Raw genomic sequence first — 21,573 nt, 5'->3', positions numbered from 1 at the left:
ACTCTCTCTTTCTCTCTCACTCACTCACTCACTCACTCACTCACTCACCCACACCCACACACACACACACACACACACACACACACACACACACACACACACACACACAACCCTCAACACTTCATATATACAGTACAAAAGTAAAGCTCAACTGATGTGGGTTTGTCTTGTGTCTGATGCTGATATCTAGAGATGCCAATATATAAAGAGGCTGTATTTTGTCATATAATTTTACGATAATAAATATCACAGAAAATACAGAAACTGAATGACGTTTCTTTTACATAATATTTACGGCGTGTCTATTTAATCTATCTTTTTAAATAGCTTGTCTTTTTAATAAATATAACTATATACAGTGAATTTGTGTTATTTTAGTATCATTGAGATCATTTAGATTTTATTAATATTTTGAATTAGTTTTTATTTTCTGTTTTCATTTTTGTTTTGTTTAGTTGTGTTATTTTTAATAGTTTTTTAAAAATATGTCTATATAGTGTTTATTATTATAAAAATTGATCTTTTTAATTTTATTAATTTTATTTTATTTCAGTTAAAATGTAATATATTCCAAGTAACATTTTTATAGTTTTAGTTAACTATAACAATCCTGCACTGAATATGATATTATTATTGCATACTGTTTAAAAAAAAAAATACACTGAGGTGCAAATACTATTTCTATTAACTACTATTTACATTTAGTGCAGAGAATTGTTTTATTTTACTTTGTTTCCACTGTGCTAAAATATTTATCCCCTAAAGTAAAATAAAAATCAATCAGTAAAAAACAAGAATTTAGAGGAGTTTAGATGCTGGCTTCTCTTGATTTGTTTAGTCGCATTCTAGTAATTTGTTCACACATGAAGAAAAAATATGCACCAGACTTTATTCTGTTTTGTGATACAAGTGACCAAACTGAAAAGTCATATAGACAGAGATCGGAAAAGCACTCAGAGACATACTGTAGATATTTCATAATCATACGCAGGTCAAACACAAGAAAAGTAATTTCATGAAGAAACATACTTGCTCGTAAGATGTTTTCTTTGCTGCTGCATCGTGACTGCACCTGAAGAAAGAAAGAGAAAAAACCTGTTAATATTGAATTTTTTGTGTGTTTTCATGGAGCTGTTATGAGATGTTTGCTACTAAACCCCAGAAAACAATAAGCAATATCATGCTGCTGCTGTCATATCATTATGAAACGCAGAGACAAACATGGAGCTGGGAATTCTGGGATGTAATGAGGAGAATCACAAAAGTTTGAGGTCGGTAAGATTTTTAATGTTTTTGAAAAAAGTCTCTTCTGCTCACCAAGGCCGCATGTATTTGATCAAAAATGCAGTAAAAATCAGAAAAATTGTGAAATATTATTACAATTTCAAACAGCCATTTTCAATTTGAAGGTAATTTAAAATCTAATTTATTTCTGCAAATTCAAAGCTGAATTTTCAGCATCATTCAGTGTCACATGATCCTTCAGAAATCATTCGAATACAGTATGCTGATTTGCTGCTCAAGAAACATCTCTGATTATTATCAATGATAAAAACGGTTTAATATTTTTTACGTAAATTCAAAAGAATGGCATTTATTTGACATAGAGAAATATTGAATTTTTTGTGTGTTTTCATGGAGCTGTTATGAGATGTTTGCTACTAAACCCCAGAAAACAATAAGCAATATCATGCTGCTGCTGTCATATCATTATGAAACGCAGAGACAAACATGGAGCTGGGAATTCTGGGATGTAATGAGGAGAATCACAAAAGTTTGAGGTCGGTAAGATTTTTAATGTTTTTGAAAAAAGTCTCTTCTGCTCACCAAGGCCGCATGTATTTGATCAAAAATGCAGTAAAAATCTGAAAAATTGTGAAATATTATTACAATTTCAAACAGCCATTTTCAATTTGAATGTAATTTAAAATCTAAGTTATTTGCTGCTCAAGAAACATCTCTGATTATTATCAATGATAAAAACGGTTTAATATTTTTTTTATGTAAATTCAAAAGAATGGCATTTATTTGAAATAGAGAAATCTTTTGAAACATTTACTGCCACTTTTGATCAATCTAATGCACCCTTGCTGAATAAACGGAATCATTTCTTCAAAAAAAAAAAAATTTTTAATCATACCGATCTCAAACTTTTAAACAGTATTGTATCAGTGATACCAGCTACCTGACCTCTCACCTGTCCAAACTGAACATGACCTGATCTAAACCAGGCCAAAAATAGATAAACCAGTTTGCTTTCCATTATATCTAATGAATATTAGAGACCCAAAACATAACATTCAAGTTCATCTGATCTAAAGACAATCTGCTCTATTCCCATGATATAAATCGGTAAATCCTGTCCTTAATAACGCCGTTCTTCTCCTGTTGTCCTCTCTGTAACCTCATCGTGTTGCTCAACCCTTCTGGACTGGAGTGCTAGTTTGTGATGACTGTACTTGTGAAAAGCACCCAATAATCAGTGGCAGGAAAGCTCTAATAGACTCTCTGGAGCACTACAGCGAGAGAGAGATGGAGCGAAATGTTCCTGAGGACAGCTGAGAGAAGAACGACTGAAGAACTGAAGGAGGAGAGAAAGACAATTACGAGAGCGAGACCCTGAACAGCACAGAGCTCATGAAACACGAGAGAGAGACGCACAGAACAGCTGAAAGAGCAGTGAGGGAATACTAAATCAAACGAGATGATGGTGTCTGCAAAAGCCCCAAAACACAGTAACTTCTGAAACAAGGAACAAACAAACACGCGGGCGTTCATCATTTCTCTAATTGGACTCTTTGTTTGTGGCTTTGCATCGCACAGGTTCAATAACCGGCACTTTTTTAGGCTAAAATCACCATTTTATGCTACTAACATGGTGGCTTTCATGCCATAACCATTTTTATGTCAGATAATATGCTCAAATAAATATTTACAATATCTGAGATTTATGTATTTGAATATTGCATATACAATTTCCATCCATCTGGATTACAGTTTTAGTATAATAAACTTATTGTAATGCATATTTGTCAGCCATACATAAATGAAACAGGTGAGATTTCTGTAATAGTACTAATTAACTAAATGCTTTTTAAATATACAATAATCAGGGTTATATATTTATTCATTTATCATTTATTAATAAATCCAGTTTGTTTCAGTTTCATACATTTGAACTAATTGAATATTGCTTGTTTCACAGCTAGTCATATTTTAACCGTGTTCATGCTTTTTAACTTAATACATTTAATTGTATGAAAATATCATTATTTAAATAAAATAAAATAATAAATGAAATAAACTATGACTTTCTTGAGTCCAGAAATCGTACCAGTTTCATTTACGTATAACTGAATTTAAAATGTATATATGTTCTTAAAAAAACAAAAACAAACATATGACCTGCTTTCTTATTTTATTTATTATTATTATTATTATTTTATTTGATGGCAGAAATATTACCAGTTTCATTTATGTATGACTGAATTGTATTTATGTAAAATAAAATAAAATAGTGAACAATATATAGACCTGATTTATTTATTTATTTATTTGAGTGCAGAAATCTAACAGTTTCATTTATGCATGACTGACAATTATGCATCACTTCTAGCTTATTAGTTTGTTTGTTTTAAAACTGTGTAATATAAAAGGATGGAAATTTCCATGCAATTTAAATACACAAATCTTTTATTTAGAGCGTATTGTATGTAGTTTGATTAATAGTTCAAATTCTACAAAAAAAGCCTTGCATTGATTTAAAAAATGAAATAAAACAATAATTTTGTACTCTTCTCATACAATGCCAGTTTTAGAAATCACAATAGCAAAAGAATTACAAAAAATGGCATCAACAATGACTTAAAAAGGTAAAACATTTTAAAATAAAGCTCACATTTAAGTATCCTAGTCTTGAAATGAAATATTCATACATATCATAATTAAATCGTGTATCATATCATATTCAAAATATACAAAAAGAAAAGCAAAATAAGATGCTAAAAGAAAGACACAAAAGCAAATAAGAATAAGAAGAAGACAAAGAGAGAGTTTGGCATGTGAAGGGCTGATGGTTCTGGGATAGTTACTCGAGAACTGAAGGTCCTATGGCCACGGCGATCATCTTTAAGCACCTCCAACCTACACTGGAGCTTACGGAGATAAAGTCATCAGTCCATCAGTTACAAGCAACAGAAGAAACAGTCCAACAGAAAACAGAGCGGCAGGCAACTCAAAGATACAGCGACAGACAGACAGAGAGAAAACTTTCAGGTGTCATAAGAACTAGAGGTTGTTAGTGAACATTTCATTTGCAATTACATTTAAATCACCAAGAATAATACAAGTTAAAATATTAATAACATACACACACAGACACCTTTAAGGAATAGTTCCCCCAAAAATGAAAATTATGCTCACGCCATCCAAGATTAGGATGTTTGTTTCTTCATCAGATTTGGAGAAATGTAGCATTGCATCAGTGTCTCACCAATGGATGCTCTGCAGTGAATGGGTGCCGTCAGAATGAGAGTCCAAACAGCTGATAAAAACATCACAAGTAATCCACACCACTCCAGTCCATCAGTTAATGTCTTGAGAAGCCAAAAGCTGTGTGTTTGCAAGAAACAAATCCATCATTAAGACATTTTTACTTTCAAAGCATTACTTCTGAGTCCATAATCCATAATAATGCTTTAAAAAGTCCATCTCCTGTTGTCTCTCACTTCAAAATCCACCCACACAATTGTTTAGAGCTCTTTTGGACTGTTTTGGCTTGTAAACGGTGCTTGATCTGTGCAGATCTGAGTAGGAAGCGTTATTATGGATTATGGCCTCATATTTTAGCCGGAAGCAATGGTTAAAAATGTCTAAATGATGGATTTGTTTCTTTTTGCTTCACAAGATGTTAAATGATGGACTGGAGAGGTGTGGATTACTTGTGGATTATTGTGATGTTTTTATCAGCTGTTTGGACTCTCATTCTGACGGCACCCATTCACTGCAGAGCATCCATTGCTGAGACACTGATGCAATGCTACATTTCTCCAAATCTGATGAACAAACAAACTCATCTACAAATTGAATAACCTAAGAGTAAGTATATTGTCAGCAAATCTTCATTTTTGGGTGAACTATTCCTTTAAAGTTATGCTTTATAGATAACTATATAGCCAGTCAGACAAAAACAGTTTAAAGTCAACATCATGCGCCATCCACTTTAATAACTGCAATTGCAAGAACATGTATTAAGTAGTAAATAGAGTTCATTTTGATTTAATGCTGACTTTAAAGTGCACTCAGAGGAAGATACAAACAGAGAAACTGAGGCATCAAAACAACAAAATCAGAGATCAACGGACAGACATTATAAGCAGAGAGAAGGATGCTCTCTCTCTCTCTCACACACACTCACACACACACACACACACACACACACACACCTTCATACAGACCAATTATGACATCTCTATCATAACTATCATATTAAAATGAAACTAGTAATTAAATCACACTAAATAAGACTTTCATTACATCCTCTAAAAGCACTGGGATATCAGTTCATCAAACAATTCCCTCATTAAATATCCTAGATGTGGGCTAATTAATACAAAACTGACCTAATTTGCAATGGGTTTACAAGAAATCGCCTAGAAGATGATTTATTCTTTTTGTGATGTCACATGATAGCTGATAAATCATCTTTCAGCTCATGTTGTTTTTGAGCAATCAGTAATTGAAAAGAAAAAAAAGAGAGAGCATTTTGGTATCAGGTGTTTAAAAATCTTTAACTTTATGGTCTTATTCTTGATAACTAATTTCATAACTTCAGAAGTTCATGGAATTATTTGTGCTTGACATCCCTGTTTGGTGGATGGAAGTGGAATGAATACAGATATTCACAAAAACATGACAAATCCTTAATGTCCATTAATCACTCTTAAAAATCTAGGTTCTTTATTGGCATTGATGGTTCAATGAAGAATCTTGAACATCCATGGAATCTTTCCATTCCACAAAAGGTTCATTATTTGTTCTTTGGGGAACAAATAATGGTTCCTCTATGGCATCACTGTGAAAACACCCTTTATTTTTAAGAGTATATGTAATAAAAGTGGAGTGTGTGTGGGTTAGTTGTATTAGTGATGGTTTCAGAATCTAGACATACTGCTGGTGTCATTTATAAGACAAAACCATATGATGGAGCTTGTACTGTAAATGAAGACAGTGATGGGGTGAAAATCTTGAACAAAAAAGTGTGAAGCTAAACTCAACACACTCTTGAAGTGCAGAGGCATCATGGGAAATTACATTTACTCACAAGCATGTGCTTTCATTCACACGTGCTCACTCCACTGCAACAACTCTTATGCCATTCAAACTCTATGGCGTTGATGTTCATAAATATGTAGTGTCTCAAGTCAGTCACTTTTAGCACACTGTCTTAGAAGACTGCTTTCTATGTAGGGAGCTCACTAGGATTTGGAACAGAACTTTGGAACAGGGATGTGTATTTCATTGAAGTCAGGATTATTATAGTTATCTAAAACTAAAACCATTAAAAATACATTATTGTTACTTGGAAAAAAACAAAAAACATCAACTGAAATAAAATAAAATATTAGCATTTCTCACTAACTTGAAGTACTAAAATAACTAAAACTAAATAAATTAAAACTAATAAATAAAAAAATAATAACAACTATATAGACATATTTAAAAATTAATAAAACTGACAAAAGCACACAACAAATGTGAAAAAAAACTTTAACTAAAATTAAAGTGAAAACAGAAAATATACAAATAAAATCTAATTCAAAATATTACAAAAACTACTATATCATTGATACTAAAATAACTCCAGCACACATACTTCTGCAAACACACTGTTAAATCCTCGACACAAACAACATCACACGTGAGTAAAACAAAAAATGGAGGTGAAGGTGAGCAAAATCATTTTGGTTATAAGTCGCTTTGGATTAAAATGTCAGCAAATAGAACATAAAATGTTGATGGTGTCATACAACACGACATTGATTTCAATGTGAAATTTTGATAGTAGAAAGACTGAAATAGTATTTAACTAAATGTACTCTGATCATCTTTATTCAAATGTATATTCATATGTATATATATTTACGTAACTATATTTTGAAACGTATTTTAACAAATATATTTTTGGCCATTTTTTGTGTATTCTAAAATATATTTTAAAATATTTTATTTTGCTTATTTTATTTTGTTTTACAACATTTTTGCTTGTATACAGAAAAATTGTCATGGAAAACTTAATGCATTGCACTTTGTTAGGACATGATGTAAAAATTAAGCTTTCACCTTCTATATTATTTGTATTATTTGATTAACATACTGGTTCCTAATACCAACACTGTAAAAAATTGATTTTTGAAGTCGTTAATAAACATTATTGTAGTATGTTTTACAAGAAAAAAAAACATTTAAGTTTTTCTACTTTAAAATTTCACATTTGAACGTGTTACTCGTCATTTCTTTGTAACTGTTTGTGAAATTTGTGAGTTCTACACCAATTTTTTATAGAACAGATTTTTTTTGGGTGGAAATTGTAGTTAGGATGGTAGATGTTGCTAAGTTTATATGCTTAAAGAAATAATGCTAACCACACGGTGGTTTGGCTTAACTTATTAACTAAACTAAATATTTAAACCCACTGATACCTGTTCTGTAGTGCCATGATAACTGGAAGATGATAGTAAGTCAAAATTGTGTTCAAAATGGATTTTTCCTGTATTTGAGCTGCTTCAGTAGCTGTCAGTGTACTAAAGTCATGTTTACAGGCTGAATTAGTCTCAAACTATGATTGAAGATGAGCTCTTTACCTGGTCCAAGGTAGAGTACCTTGACTTGAGTGTGATGACACAAACCTCTCCTTATCCAACAGCCACAGATCCACAATCCATCCACATTCGGTCAAACACATTTATAAGCATGCGCCGCCACAAACATGAACACACACACAACTCTCTCCAGCAACACACAGTAATGAAACACACTGCCGTGGTGTGCACCGGTACAATGGAAAAAATGAGCAGCTGAGCGAAATGAAAACTCACTCGCATTCAAAGCAACTCAACTGATCTAATGCTGTAAATCGTGAGTGATCAGGAACAAACAGTCAAGCTACTTACAAGCAACTAACAAAACACAATAAACTAACCGAATAGAAGCTATAAAACAGAGTAATATCATTATAAATGTGTTTATTTGTCTCTAAAACAATATTTCATCAGAACAGTACAATCTGACAAAAAAGTTTTTATTTTACCATTCAATATTTTTGTTTTTAATTGAAAATAAATAAATTGTTACTGGAAAAAGACAACATCTGTTTTAATAGCTTGATTGATTATAATAGATTATAATAGATTGATTTGCATTTCAGTGAGTGAAATAAGTATTTGATCAGTATTTGGTGCAGAAACCCTTGTTGGCAAGCACAGAGGTAAGACGTTTCTTGTAGTTGGTCACCAGGTTTGCACACATCTTATATATATATATATATATATATATATATATATATACACTGGATTGTTACTGGAAAAACAACACACTTTTAAATGTTTTAATCATGCTAATGTATAAATGTATAAACACATAAATACTTTTTATAAATGTATTGTTTTTTTTACTAATTACTACATAACTGAATGCTAAAAAAACATCTCAATACAGTATATAATATATAAGCTTCTAATTTATGGTATATGGCTGAAATATTAATTAAAACTAAAAAACTAAAAATAAAACAAATAAAAATAGCTACTATTTTATGATACAGACAATAAAATTTGACAAAAAAAAAATTTTTCTTACATTTTTTGTTTTTTAATAAAAAAATATAATCTACAGGTTACTAGAAAAACAACACAGATTTCAATATCTTAATCATGATATCATGCTAATAAAAATGTATACATTTTTATAAATAATTTTTTTTTTGGGCACATCTCAATACAGTATAATGTACAAGCTTCTAATTTATGGTGTATGTATGTATGGATTATTGATTAAAACATATTTTATTAAAACATGTTAACACTTTAGTATAGGGACCAGTTCTCACTATTAACTAGTTGCTTATTATCATGTCTATTATTAAAATATTGTCTGTTTTTAGTACTTATAAAGCACATATTCTGCATTACCATATTCTACATCCCTAATTGTACCCAACACCTAAACTTAACAACTACCTTGCTAACTATTAATAAGCAGTTTATTGAGGCAAAAGCCGTAGTTAATGGTTTGTTAATAGCGAGAATTGGACCTTAAAATAAAGTGTGACCCATATTTTAAAGTCTTTAGATCAAGCAGAGTGAAAAAAGTGCTTCCTAAGATGTGCAAAATGCAGCTGAGTGAGAAATTAAAAGCAAGTATATTTAGCTCATATAACTGCACTGCATGTGAGGTAATAACTAGTGGTCGACTGACAAAGCTGGCCGATTTATTGCAGACACATAAATAATAACATTTAAAACTTACAATAGACGAATCTTTGTTTAATTTATGGTAATCTCAAAATAGCCAAATATCATCTTCAATTATTATTAATCAACTGGCCTGGTCAATATACTGTATCAGTCTGTGACTAGTAAGAACAACCCCAGCTGGTCATACATATATTAAAGTGTTTTATATATGAGAAAAAAAAATTATATTATAGAAATGCATTAAAACATTTTAAAAAGAAAAAATCTGATATGATTATGCTGATGGATAAACCAATGAAGTCAAAACCACTTCAAAAACGAAAAAATATCCAAGACACACATCTAAAATTGTCACAAAAATGACTGTCAGTCATTTGTGCACTTGCGAAAAGCATGCATGACAAGACAGGAAGGGTTTCAAGCAGAGCAGGAAGCAACAATCATCGCAGGCAGGAAGAAACATGTCGCATGGCAACACGTCAAGGTGGAGGAGAGCTGTTGCCATGGCGATGCGGCCCGAGACGCATGCAGGAATACCTCAGCAATGCTTAGGGTGGATGAAGAGGAGGGAAGCCGCGCCTGGGTGCCACGAGAAGGGGGGAGAAGAGAAGACAATTAAATATAAGAGCCAGCAAAGCCAAGCTGAGACACACACACACACTGCCGCCCCCTGCTGGCCCGGAGGACTGCTGGAGCACTGCAAGCCAAAGCAGCTGGGAACAGAAGACATTTCAAAAGAGCAGAAACTACGCAAATACAGCGCTTACACTCGTGTATTTGCATAGAGCATGTTCCTGGGCTTTGGATCTGGGATTTGTGCTTGACATTTTCAGTGCAAGTTCATCTGTTTTCTGAATATCAACCTGAGTTCTTTTACTTAGTGGACAATCATTTCTGATCCCTGTGGAAGCCTATTTCTGCCATGTAAGAAAAAATGCTTTGGTAAGTCATAAATATGACGTTGCAAGTCAAAATTATGAGATGAAAATTATGACATACTAAATTGAAATTATGACATACAAAGTTGAAATTATAAAGTAGAAATTATGACAAAAAGTCTAAATTATGGCATACTAAATTGAAATTATGACATAGTTGAAATTATGAGATAAAGTAGAAATTATGACTTTAAAAGTTGAAACTGATATACAAAATCCAAATTATGAGATAAAGTAGAAATTATGACAAAAAGTCAAAATTATGACATAAAAAGTTGAAATTATGAGATAATGTAGAAATTATGACTTTTTCTGAATATCAACCTGAGTTCTTTTACTTAGTGGACAATCATTTCTGATCCCTGTGGAAGCCTATTTCTGCCATGTAAGAAAAAATGCTTTGGTAAGTCATAAATATGACGTTGCAAGTCAAAATTATGAGATGAAAATTATGACATACTAAATTGAAATTATGACATACAAAGTTGAAATTATAAAGTAGAAATTATGACAAAAAGTCTAAATTATGGCATACTAAATTGAAATTATGACAAAATCCAAATTATGAGATAAAGTAGAAATTATGACAAAAAGTCAAAATTATGACATAAAAAGTTGAAATTATGAGATAATGTAGAAATTATGACTTTAAAAGATGAAATTATGGGATAGTAGAAATAATGACAAAAAGAAAAAATTTTGACATTAAATTGAAATTCTGACAAAAAGTTGAAATTCTGACTTTAAAAGTTGAAACTGAGAAATAATGACAAAAAGTAAAAATTATGACATTAAATTGAAATTCTGACAAAAAGTTGAAATTATGACTTTAAAAGTTGAAACTGATATACAAAATCCAAATTATGAGATAAAGTAGAAATTATGACAAAAAGGCAAAATTATGACATAAAAAGTTGAAATTATGAGATAATGTAGAAAGTATGACTTTAAAAGATGAAATTATGAGATAGTAGAAATAATGACAAAAAGTAAAAATTATGACATTAAATTGAAATTCTGACAAAAAGTTGAAATTATGAGATAAAGTAGAAATGATGTACTCTTTATCTCATAATTATTACATTTTTAATGTAATAATTTTAACTAATAATGACTGTCATAATGATTTCAGGTAATAATTTTGACTTTTATTTCTACTTTTCATCTCATAAATATCTTTCTAAAGCATGATTATTTTCTTATGTGGCAAAAATAGGCTTCCATATCTCAGTTTAATTTTAGCTTGGGGATAAAAATGTGGTCACATTAAATCCAATTTCTAGTGGATTTACAACACATACAGACACAAACACGGCAAAGATGAAAAGATGGGTGAAGCGTTTAACACATTGCTACTAAAACACGCCAACTTTAACCTTGAGCTACCACGATCCAGGTAACTACATTATTAAAATGATATTTCTCAAAGCTACAATACTGATGTCAATGTAATAAATATTTATGAAAATATTAAGAAATTATTTAACATGCATTCAATATGCATTACCATTCAAAAGTTTGGGGTAAAAAAGGGGTCAATTTTTAAAAAAGAAATTCAAACTTTTATTCAGCAAGGCTGCATTAAATTGGTCAAAAGCGACAGTAAAGCTGTTTATAATGTTGCAAAATATTTCTATTACAAATAACAGCTGTTCTTTTGATTTTTATATTTATCAAAGAATTCTGAAAAATAAAATGCATCAGTTTCCACAAACATATTCGGCAGCACAACTGTTTTCAGCATTGATAATAATCAGAAATGTTTCTTGAGCAGCAAATCAGCATATTAGAATGATTTCTGAAGGATCATGTGACAGACTGCATATTCAAACAGAAAAGAGTTACCTTGAATAATATTTGACAATATACAATTTTTACTGCATTTCCGATCAATAAATGCTGCTTTGTGAGCAGAAGTGTCTTCTTTCAAAAACATTCAAAATCTTACCAACCCCAAATTTTGAACAGTAAATAATCCATGTGTTTTAAACACATCTAAGCTAAAATAGAAAGTTGCTTAAGTTGCAAACATTTTTTCTTTAGTATAACATGCCCTCATGAATCACAAGCAAAAAGAGCCAAACATATATTAAAGTATACACCATCGGTTTTGATTTCATGTCGACTTGAAATGCTCACAGCGTATGACAGGAATCATTTGGTATTTATTGCACACAAAATCAGCGCTGCGTCTCACGTTCAATGCATGCAAGGTGTCCTTGTGGTCCAGGAATAGTGTAATATATCTTGCAGGCTGCAGCCCACCGAGTTTAAATCTCAAGTGAAACTCAAGCACTACAGATATAATCTTTAGAAGCGTTATTTATCACCACACACACACACACACACAGCGCTGTTACTGCAGCGTACACTGCTTCACATGTGCAATGTCCTCAAAGAAGTGTTTTTCTCAAGGGTGATTCAACACAAAAAGTGCTTGACCCAACTGATTCCAATAGACTTCAATGTGATACACAATGTGATACTACAAAATCTCATGACAATTCCTAACTAGTTTACGTCTTGCCAAATTGGTGGCTAATTCATTGATCTCATTTGTAGGTTTTCATACAATCTGCTTATGTCCCAGTGATGGTTTGGTTTTATGGGTGGACCTTCATGCTTTCTGTACAAAGGATTTTGTTATCTTGTTCATTTTCTTTGCAGCAGCTTGTTTACTGAGACAATGTACACAAAAGAGATTTAAATAGGATGCCAATGATCCCAGTAAAAAAAAAAAACCTCATAGGAATCTCAAGTCCTATAAGAATCTAATTGGAATGGTTCCAAATTATGATAGAAATTCTAAATAAAACATTTTTCTTATTGGAATCCTTTTGGATTTTTGGGCAAAGGCTGTGTAAAGACACCTAAATGCCATTTCAGAAGCGCACCTTTGTAAGGTAAATTTGGCATTAGACTCTGTATCAACTTAACACTCTCGTATCGGCATTGATGGGTCCATAAAGAACCTTTAACATCCATGGGAAAAGTAGTTTTCGCTTTCACAACGAAACACAGCGTCACACACGGCGGCTAGAGTGAGCAGAGGCGGCGGATTCGACGAAGGAGCGGCCGGCGGGCTTGCGGCAAACACATGTGACGACCCTGGGCTAGACTCCGAAACAAAGTAGTTTCGCTTTCACAATGAAGCACACAGCGTCTTCACGACATGGCGGCGGCGGCAACAACAATACTACAGCGAGAATAAAAGTTACACCTTCTTTCTTTGCGTGAACATTTGGGCGGCGTTATGCAAATCTTCCCACATAGTGACGTAGGTATGTGGGGGCGTGTTAGAACGAGCCGTTTTAGGTAGGCGTGGCTGACTCTTAACTTTTATAAAGCATATCTCTTTGGATTTGAGACTTTAGTCTTTGCAACTTTACAGATCTTCTTTATGCACCAAGAGCTTGTAACACTCCAAAGAGAAAGGAAAAATTTAAATCGCATCACATGACCCCTTTAAGGAATAATTCACTTAAATATGAATAAAAAATAAAATCATGTAGTTATAAACTCAAATACAACTTTAAAAAATTTGCTTTTTGCACACAAAAATTAAAGTAAATAAATAATCATGGCATAGTTTATTCAAACTGCATCAGCATAAATCTTGTGAAAACAATTAAATTTAATCAGTTAAAAAGTACAAACATGGTTTAAATATGCATAAAAAATCATTAATCTTGCTCGACTTAATGTATGAGATTGAAACAAATTGGATTTATTAATGATAAATATAAAAAAACGGACTATTTTCCATTTAAAACACATCAAGTTTGTTACAGAAAAATATGCATTACATTAAATAAACTAGATTGTTTATGTCTAAACTGTGTAATTCAAATAGATAGAAATGTTATATGCAATTAAAATGCATAAATATTTTTGAGTGTGTTGCACAGAAGAAAGTAAGTCATATAAGTTTGAAATGAGAGGGAGTAAATGATAACAGCGTTTTCATTTTGGATGAGCTCTCTCTTTGAACCCTCATATCATGTCTGGCTCAGTCCCGAGCCTCAGACTTGACCCCTCTGAAGGGAGCGAGGGCGGACAACAGGACACACACAATCTGCTCAAGACTGCTAATGTACAACCAAGCGGTTTCTGCCACGCTGTGTTTAATAATGCTTTAGTAGATGTTTCTGTACTGCAGCTGAGCTGATGAGAAACTACCCCTCAGATATCTGATAATCTGTGGATGCAGCATTAATGTCTGCAAATAATCCACAATCTGAGATATCAGTGCTGGTGCATGTTTTTAAATGTCCATTACCCTTTAATTTTCATAACAAGCAAGCATCTTATATCACAATTGGGCTAAATAAGCAGTGACCTGCATGTCATTATCAGCTGAGTTGAGTCATTTTACACATTTATATCTGTCTACAGCTAAAAGACAATAATGCCAGTGTCCTCAAACTAAAACTGTGATAAAACTGTTTTGTAACAATAACTTCCAGTTCAGCACTCTGTATTTGAATGTTCAATAATCATTCATAATAGTTATCAAAATAAAAATCATAATATCCTATAAAAATAAAAAACAAAAATAATATAAACAAATCATAATATCATATAAAAATTAAAAATAATATCATAAAAATCAATCTTAAAAAAAAAAAAAAAAATGATAACATTTTTCAAATATTATTTTATTAAAATAAAAAAAACATTATAAACAAAAATCATAATAACCATAACCCTGAACAATAAATAAATAAATAAATTTTATATAAAAACTGCAACACACTGGAAGCATTTACTACTTCAACTTTTAGTCAAAAAAGTCGCAAACCATCAAGAGCTTATTTTACTCTAGATTTTTGGCAGACTGTATTTTACAACCATCCCTAAAGTCAGGATAGCAGCTTTAGGGAGTTATCTAACATACTCATAATTCAGCCAAACATCTGAAAGAACACATGATCTGATCTTCTACATCTCATCCTGTGTGATGAATAACGCAAATATACAATAAAATACAATGAACACAAATGGACAGTATCACATTAGACAAATTGCCAAGAGCCAATATGCATGACTAATTATTACACAAAACTTTATATACAATATTATAGCCAAAAAAAACGCAACACAAGAAGACAGAAGGATAGACTGATGAATGCAAACCTCATGGCAACAAGTTTGTTTTATATGTTCTGTATTTTTTTAATCACTCGCTCTTTAGACACAATCGAAGACACACACACACACTCCATGAAAAAAAAAACATGCACAAAATCACTCACACATACCAGCACTAGATTTATGCACAATTTGTCTGATTATTAAACGAACAAATGGATTATAATACGAAACACAAGTGTCTTCTGATTCAAGAAACATCAAATGCCAGAGGAAGACTGAAGACTTACCATCATCTACATGAAGACTGAGATCTCACACACACACACACACACACTGACACAGAGAGGAAGTGAACTCACACATATGGATGGAGAGAGAAGAGGAGGAGGAGTAGAGAGAGAGAGAGAGAGAGAGAGAGAGAGAGAGAGAGAGAGAGGAGCCCACAAAGAAAAAGCAGACAGGAATTATGATCCAAAAAAAAAACGTTAGTGAGAGAAAGAGAAGGAGAAAGAAACAGTAAAAGAGAAATGGACAATGAACACACACACACACACACACACACACACACAGACAAATATATATGGTCTATAACTTACAAATATGTAGTTTATGCTTATGCACTATAACTGAAATTTATGGGACAGAAAGAGACCATATAAACCAACCACAAGTTTGTCTCGTGTTGTGTGTCATTTCTGTCAATCTGAAATGGAATATTATATTAGATCATATACTGGTAATGAACAACAAACTCAAAATATAGTACATTCACAACTGTACAGAAAACACATAGGAAATATGTTTAAATCAAATCTAAATATCTGAATATTGCTAACCTGACTTTTTTCAACAACAAAAAAAAAAAAGTGCTTTTGTGCATTTGATGGATAGGGAATGGACCATTTCATAATCAGAATTACAAAAAGAAAATGTTATTTATGAATATTTTTTTTCTCTATTAGGACATCTCTAAAAACAGGTCATCAGATTATGTCTATATAAGGATAAGGTAAAACAGAAACATAATCATAAATGTATTTGAATTACATACATAAATTTAATCCATTTGGATTGCACAGTTTTAACAAACTAATAAATGTGATGCATTTTTGTCAGTCGTACATAAATGAAACAGATCAGATTTCTGTAATAGTACTAATAAACTGACTGCATTTTAAATATACAATAACCAGGTTTATATACTGTATTTATCATCAATAAATCCAATTTGTTTCAATCTCATTCATTTTTAACTAAATGAATATTGCTTGTTCCACAGCTAGAAATATTTAACCGTTCATACTTTTTTAATAAATACATGTATTTTTTTTTACAATGAACAGATTAATGCTGTTTCTAAACAAGTTGAATAAATGCATTTTGAAAATATGATTATTTAAATAAAATCAAATATATGCAAAAATTATTAATAAACTTTGACTTAAAAAAAATAAATCTGACCCGTTTCATTTATGACTAGATATGCATCATAATAGGTTTATTAGTTTATGTCAAAACTGTAATCCAAAAGCAAGGAAATTTGACAGTATATGCAATTCAGATCTTGAGCCTCTTTCAAAGCAACTCTAGAATTCTTTAAACAAATCTTACAAGACTGAAGTATAGTACAGAAACTAGAAAACAATTTCTGCTTACTAGATCAGATACCAACAAACCAGGCATCATCTAAAACAGCTTTACCACGGTGCACAGTCATGTAAAGCTCCTAAACTAATGCTACAAAAACACAAGTCCATGTCGAGTATAACGGACCCTCCGCATCAAGAGCTTCACATTCAAAATGAACAAACAAACATTTCACAACAATCTGGATAAACAGAAATCACAAACAGAAATGATTCTGTGTGGAAATAATGCTGATGAAGTGATAGTCAGCCACACTCAGAGATGTTGAGCTGAGGATCTGCACTGCTGAGCGCTTGTTTATTGTGTTCTCTTTCATTTCTCCTTGGCCATCACTATCTGATCTTCTCTGAGCATTAAATTCAATGTTCTCACCTCTGTGACAGCAAGAAGCCAGTCAGTTTTACAAGCTGCTCTGTTCAGAGGAGGAATATTATCAGCACACGCACGCACGCACGCAGGCACGCACGCACGCACACACACACACACACACACACACTCACTCACACACACACACACACATCAATTGCTGCGGTTATATATGCACTTCCAATGCATATATGACACGCAAATCCATGAAGCGCTCCATCTTTTGTGGGAAGTCGTGGCCTAATGGTTAGAGAGTCGGACTCGTAACCCAAAGGTTGCGGGTTCGAGTCTCGTACTGGCAGGGATTGTAGGTGGGGGGAGTGAATGTATAGCGCTCTCTCCCACCTTCAATACCACGACTGAGGTGCCCTTGAGCAAGGCACCGAACCCCCAACTGCTCCCCGGGCGCCGCAGCAAAAATGGCTGCCCACTGCTCCGGGTGTGTGTTCACGGTGTGTGTGTGTTCACTGCTGTGTGTGTGCACTTTGGATGGGTTAAAATGCAGAGCACTAATTCCAAGTATGGAATTCCACCATACTTGGCCACATGTCACGTCACTTTCACTTTTCACTTCTATACTTCTACATAATTCTGATGCTGTTAGACTGTAGTTTGAGACATCATCCTAAACACACAGAAAATCAACAGAGAGAAACACAGAGGCGAATAGAGAGGAGGAAAGGAGGAGAGTGGGAAGGAAATGTGATGGAAGAGGTGTAAATAAGATTTGACAGATAAACATTCATAGATTAATCACTATAAAACTGTCAGAGATACGTCTGAGCTTCACACACACACACACACACACACACAAGCAATGTGGATTTATTCTTCATCTAACACATATCTGCAGCTGTCAGTAATGTCGCTGTTTTTTCAAATTGAGGTTTTGACAATCAAAACACAAACTGTAGAAGTAGTCCAACATGGAGAAAACCAGGATTAATGGAGCATTTCAGGTTATTATGGAATATTTGATTCTGATTTTTAAAACATTTTTTATCACTTTTTTTTATAATTAATTGCACTAAATTAGATTTGTTGATTTGTTAAAGTGCATTTAATCAAAAACTCTAGCGTGATAATACTTTAAAACAACACAATTGTTGCGTATCTTAAAGTTCATTTACACTACTATAAAAAAGTTGGGGGTCAGTAAGATTTTTTCAAAAGGTTTTGAGTCTTTTATACTCACCAAGGATGCATTTATTTGGTCAAAAATACAGTAAAAACAGTAAAATTGTGAAATATTATTATAAATGAAGATAACTATTTTCTATGTGAATATATTGTAAAATGTAATTTATTCCTTTGCCGCAAAGCTGAATTTTCAGCATCATTACTTCAGTCTTCAGTGTCACATGATCCTTCAGAAATCATTCTAATATAATGATTTGCTGCTCAAGAAACATTTCTGATTATTATCAATGTTGAAAACAGTTGTGCTGCTTCATATTTTTGAGATAGAAATCTTTGTAACATTATAAAAAATTTTTTTGCTGTCACTTTTAATCAATTTAATGCAGGGGTGTCCAAATTCGGTCCTGGAGGGCTTCCTGCAGAGTTTAGCTCCAACCTCAATTAAACACACCTGAACCAGCTAATCAAGCTCTTACTAGGCATACTAGAAACTTAAAGGCAGGTGTGTTGAGGCAAGTTGGAGCTAAACTCTGCAGGACACCGGCCCTCCAGGACCGAGTTTGGGCCGCCCTGATTTAATGCCTCCTTGCAGGGGCCGGCTCCAGGCATGGGCAGGGGTGGGCTAAGCCCACCCAAATGACAGTCTTGCCCACCCAATCAGAATTAGATAAAGATTGCGTTAATTTTTTTATGCAGTGATTAAAATCAATCTGAAGTGGACTGTATTTTAAGAAGTTTAAGATATAGCTGTAGACTGCCCCAACAATAATAAAATAACACCAGAAAATTGCAGCATTTTTATTAGCTGAATGCAAGGCACGCTGATTTCACGCGGAGGTTCAGTCTGTTACAGAAAAGCAGAGGCTGACAACGAGCAAAAACGGGCAGAAATATTTGCGCGCTATTAGGGGGAATTTGTGAGTTACGGGGAGTTTAATTAATAGGCTACATGAATATGTATCATAGCCTACCACTGAAATTACCTGAGCGGTTTTAATGTTTTAAAAAAGCCGCCCATAATAACGTGCATGTACGGGGCAAGAGCATAATATAGGCTAAGCATCTAAAATGCATGTGGGCTATACAGTTAAGTTGAAAGCTTACCCCTTTTGGATTGCTGTTAATGCTGAATGTAAGAATGAAAACTGAAAGTAAAGAGCTTGTGCGGTGAAAGTTGCGTTCGTTGCAACAGGCGGCTCGACTGTAAACGTAGCGTTCCCCGACATAAACGACCAACAATATCCAGTGATGCAAACTCAAAAGTTTTCGACTTTTTTTTTTTTTTCAAATTCCACGGTTTTGAAAGTTAAGTAGGTCTGCCATTTACATGATTCATGTATTTTATAATTAATTATGACGGCAATAGCATTTTTCTAGACTATGTGTTGATATGACGACCAGAGGCGGACAAAGTACACAACTCCATTATGAAAGTACAGATACAGCTGGTCAAATATTACTCCATTAAAAGTAAAAGTTGTAGAGACAGATTTTTACTTTACATAAGTACTTGCTTTTAAAAGTACTTAAGTACCAAAAGTACATTTCTGTTTTTTATTATTGTTGTATGTAATACTTGCAATACCTCTGAAGCACAGATCTTCTTTATGCACCAAGAGCTTGTAACACTCCAAAGAGAAAGGAAAAATTTAAATCGCATCATATGACCCCTTTAAAAACCTATGGGGGGGAAAAAACTAAACAAAACAAAAAATATATATATATTTAACACCCCTACCCACCCCCACAAAAGCAGGATGGTAGCAATCTCACACAGCTCTGGACACATCTTATGTGTAGCCATTCATCCACATTTGAACAGAGTGGACAGTGAAATCCTGTAAATACAGAGTGATAAGGAAGAAAATAAAAAATCAAACCTGCTTTAAAACCCAGCAACACAACTGTAGATGTATAACTTTACAACAGCAACACTGCTTTAACAAAAAAGCAAAACAGCAAGACTTATTTGACATTAAAATTAAATAAAAATAATAATACGTAAAGTACAGATACTCAAAAAGTGTACTTAAGTACAATACTCAAGTAAATGTACTTAGTTACTGTCCGCCTCTGATGACGATTAAAAAATGCCCACCCAGGATATCTGCCAGCCCACCCTTCTATAGCCGTCAAGAACCGGGCCTGCTCCTTGCTGAATAAAAGTATTAATTCCTTTAAAAAAAACTCTTACTGACCCACACAGTTTTCAATTGTAGTGTACATGCATGCTGCATGATTAAAGTACGTTACAAGTCTAAATTATTTTGTATTAATCAACAGCAGGTTGCAAATGCAAAAATAATTGTAATAAAATCTCAAACTCAAAATATTCCATTAAGTGCCCATCTTAAGACAGAATGCAGAGGATTTTAATCAATACATCCTTAACGAATGAGCCATCACCATTCTGCCCAATTACTTGTGCATTAAAATGAGATGCAGGATTGCGTTTGCAGATAATCACAGGAACTGGTATGTGTGTTAGTGGCTCACTGTTATGTAACCGTGTTATATAGCTGTGTGGAGGACTGCCACAGCCATATCATCATCTGTGTGTGTGCGACTGTGAGAGAACACAAGACAGGAAGTGACATCGAGAGACAAAGAGAGAGTCTGAGTATGCTAGTGATCAGGACAGCTATAAATCAAATGATGTTTCTGGTGAAACAATTGTGATGCTTGAGTTTTTCCTTTGTCATTATCATGACACTAAGGGCACATCCCGGTTTAGTCACTGTGAGTGAAAGCATCTAAAATGGTTAAAGACATGACCAATCACAATTCAAATTGCAAATCTTATGATGACATCATCGGTATCGGTTACATTTTTTAAAGGGAAAATTTGAATTCGTCAACATTCACTCACTCTCATGTTGTTTCAAATCTGCACGACTTTCTTTTTGCAGAACACA

General features: G+C 33.1%; 1 protein-coding gene across 2 annotated transcripts in view; it reads right to left on the bottom strand.

Moving 5' to 3' along the window:
- The window catches only part of LOC107730782 (gephyrin-like), a 91,911-nt gene that overhangs the window by 18,552 nt on the left and 51,786 nt on the right, over positions 1 to 21,573 (bottom strand). The window contains exons 9-10 of one of the 2 annotated variants that reach the window (XM_016541717.1): positions 10,011 to 10,052; positions 1,028 to 1,072 (exon numbers count right to left, since the gene is read on the bottom strand). In XM_016541717.1, the coding sequence (XP_016397203.1) occupies positions 1,028 to 1,072; positions 10,011 to 10,052 (87 nt within the window). The remainder of the gene's footprint in view (positions 1 to 1,027; positions 1,073 to 10,010; positions 10,053 to 21,573) is intronic. The other variant, XM_016541716.1, reaches the window with a different exon arrangement.

This window comes from Sinocyclocheilus rhinocerous, unplaced genomic scaffold (genome assembly GCF_001515625.1).
Source record: "Sinocyclocheilus rhinocerous isolate Xijiao unplaced genomic scaffold, SAMN03320098_v1.1 scaffold2082, whole genome shotgun sequence".
Classification (NCBI taxonomy): domain Eukaryota; kingdom Metazoa; phylum Chordata; class Actinopteri; order Cypriniformes; family Cyprinidae; genus Sinocyclocheilus; species Sinocyclocheilus rhinocerous.
This window is presented reverse-complemented; position numbering and strand designations above follow the sequence as displayed.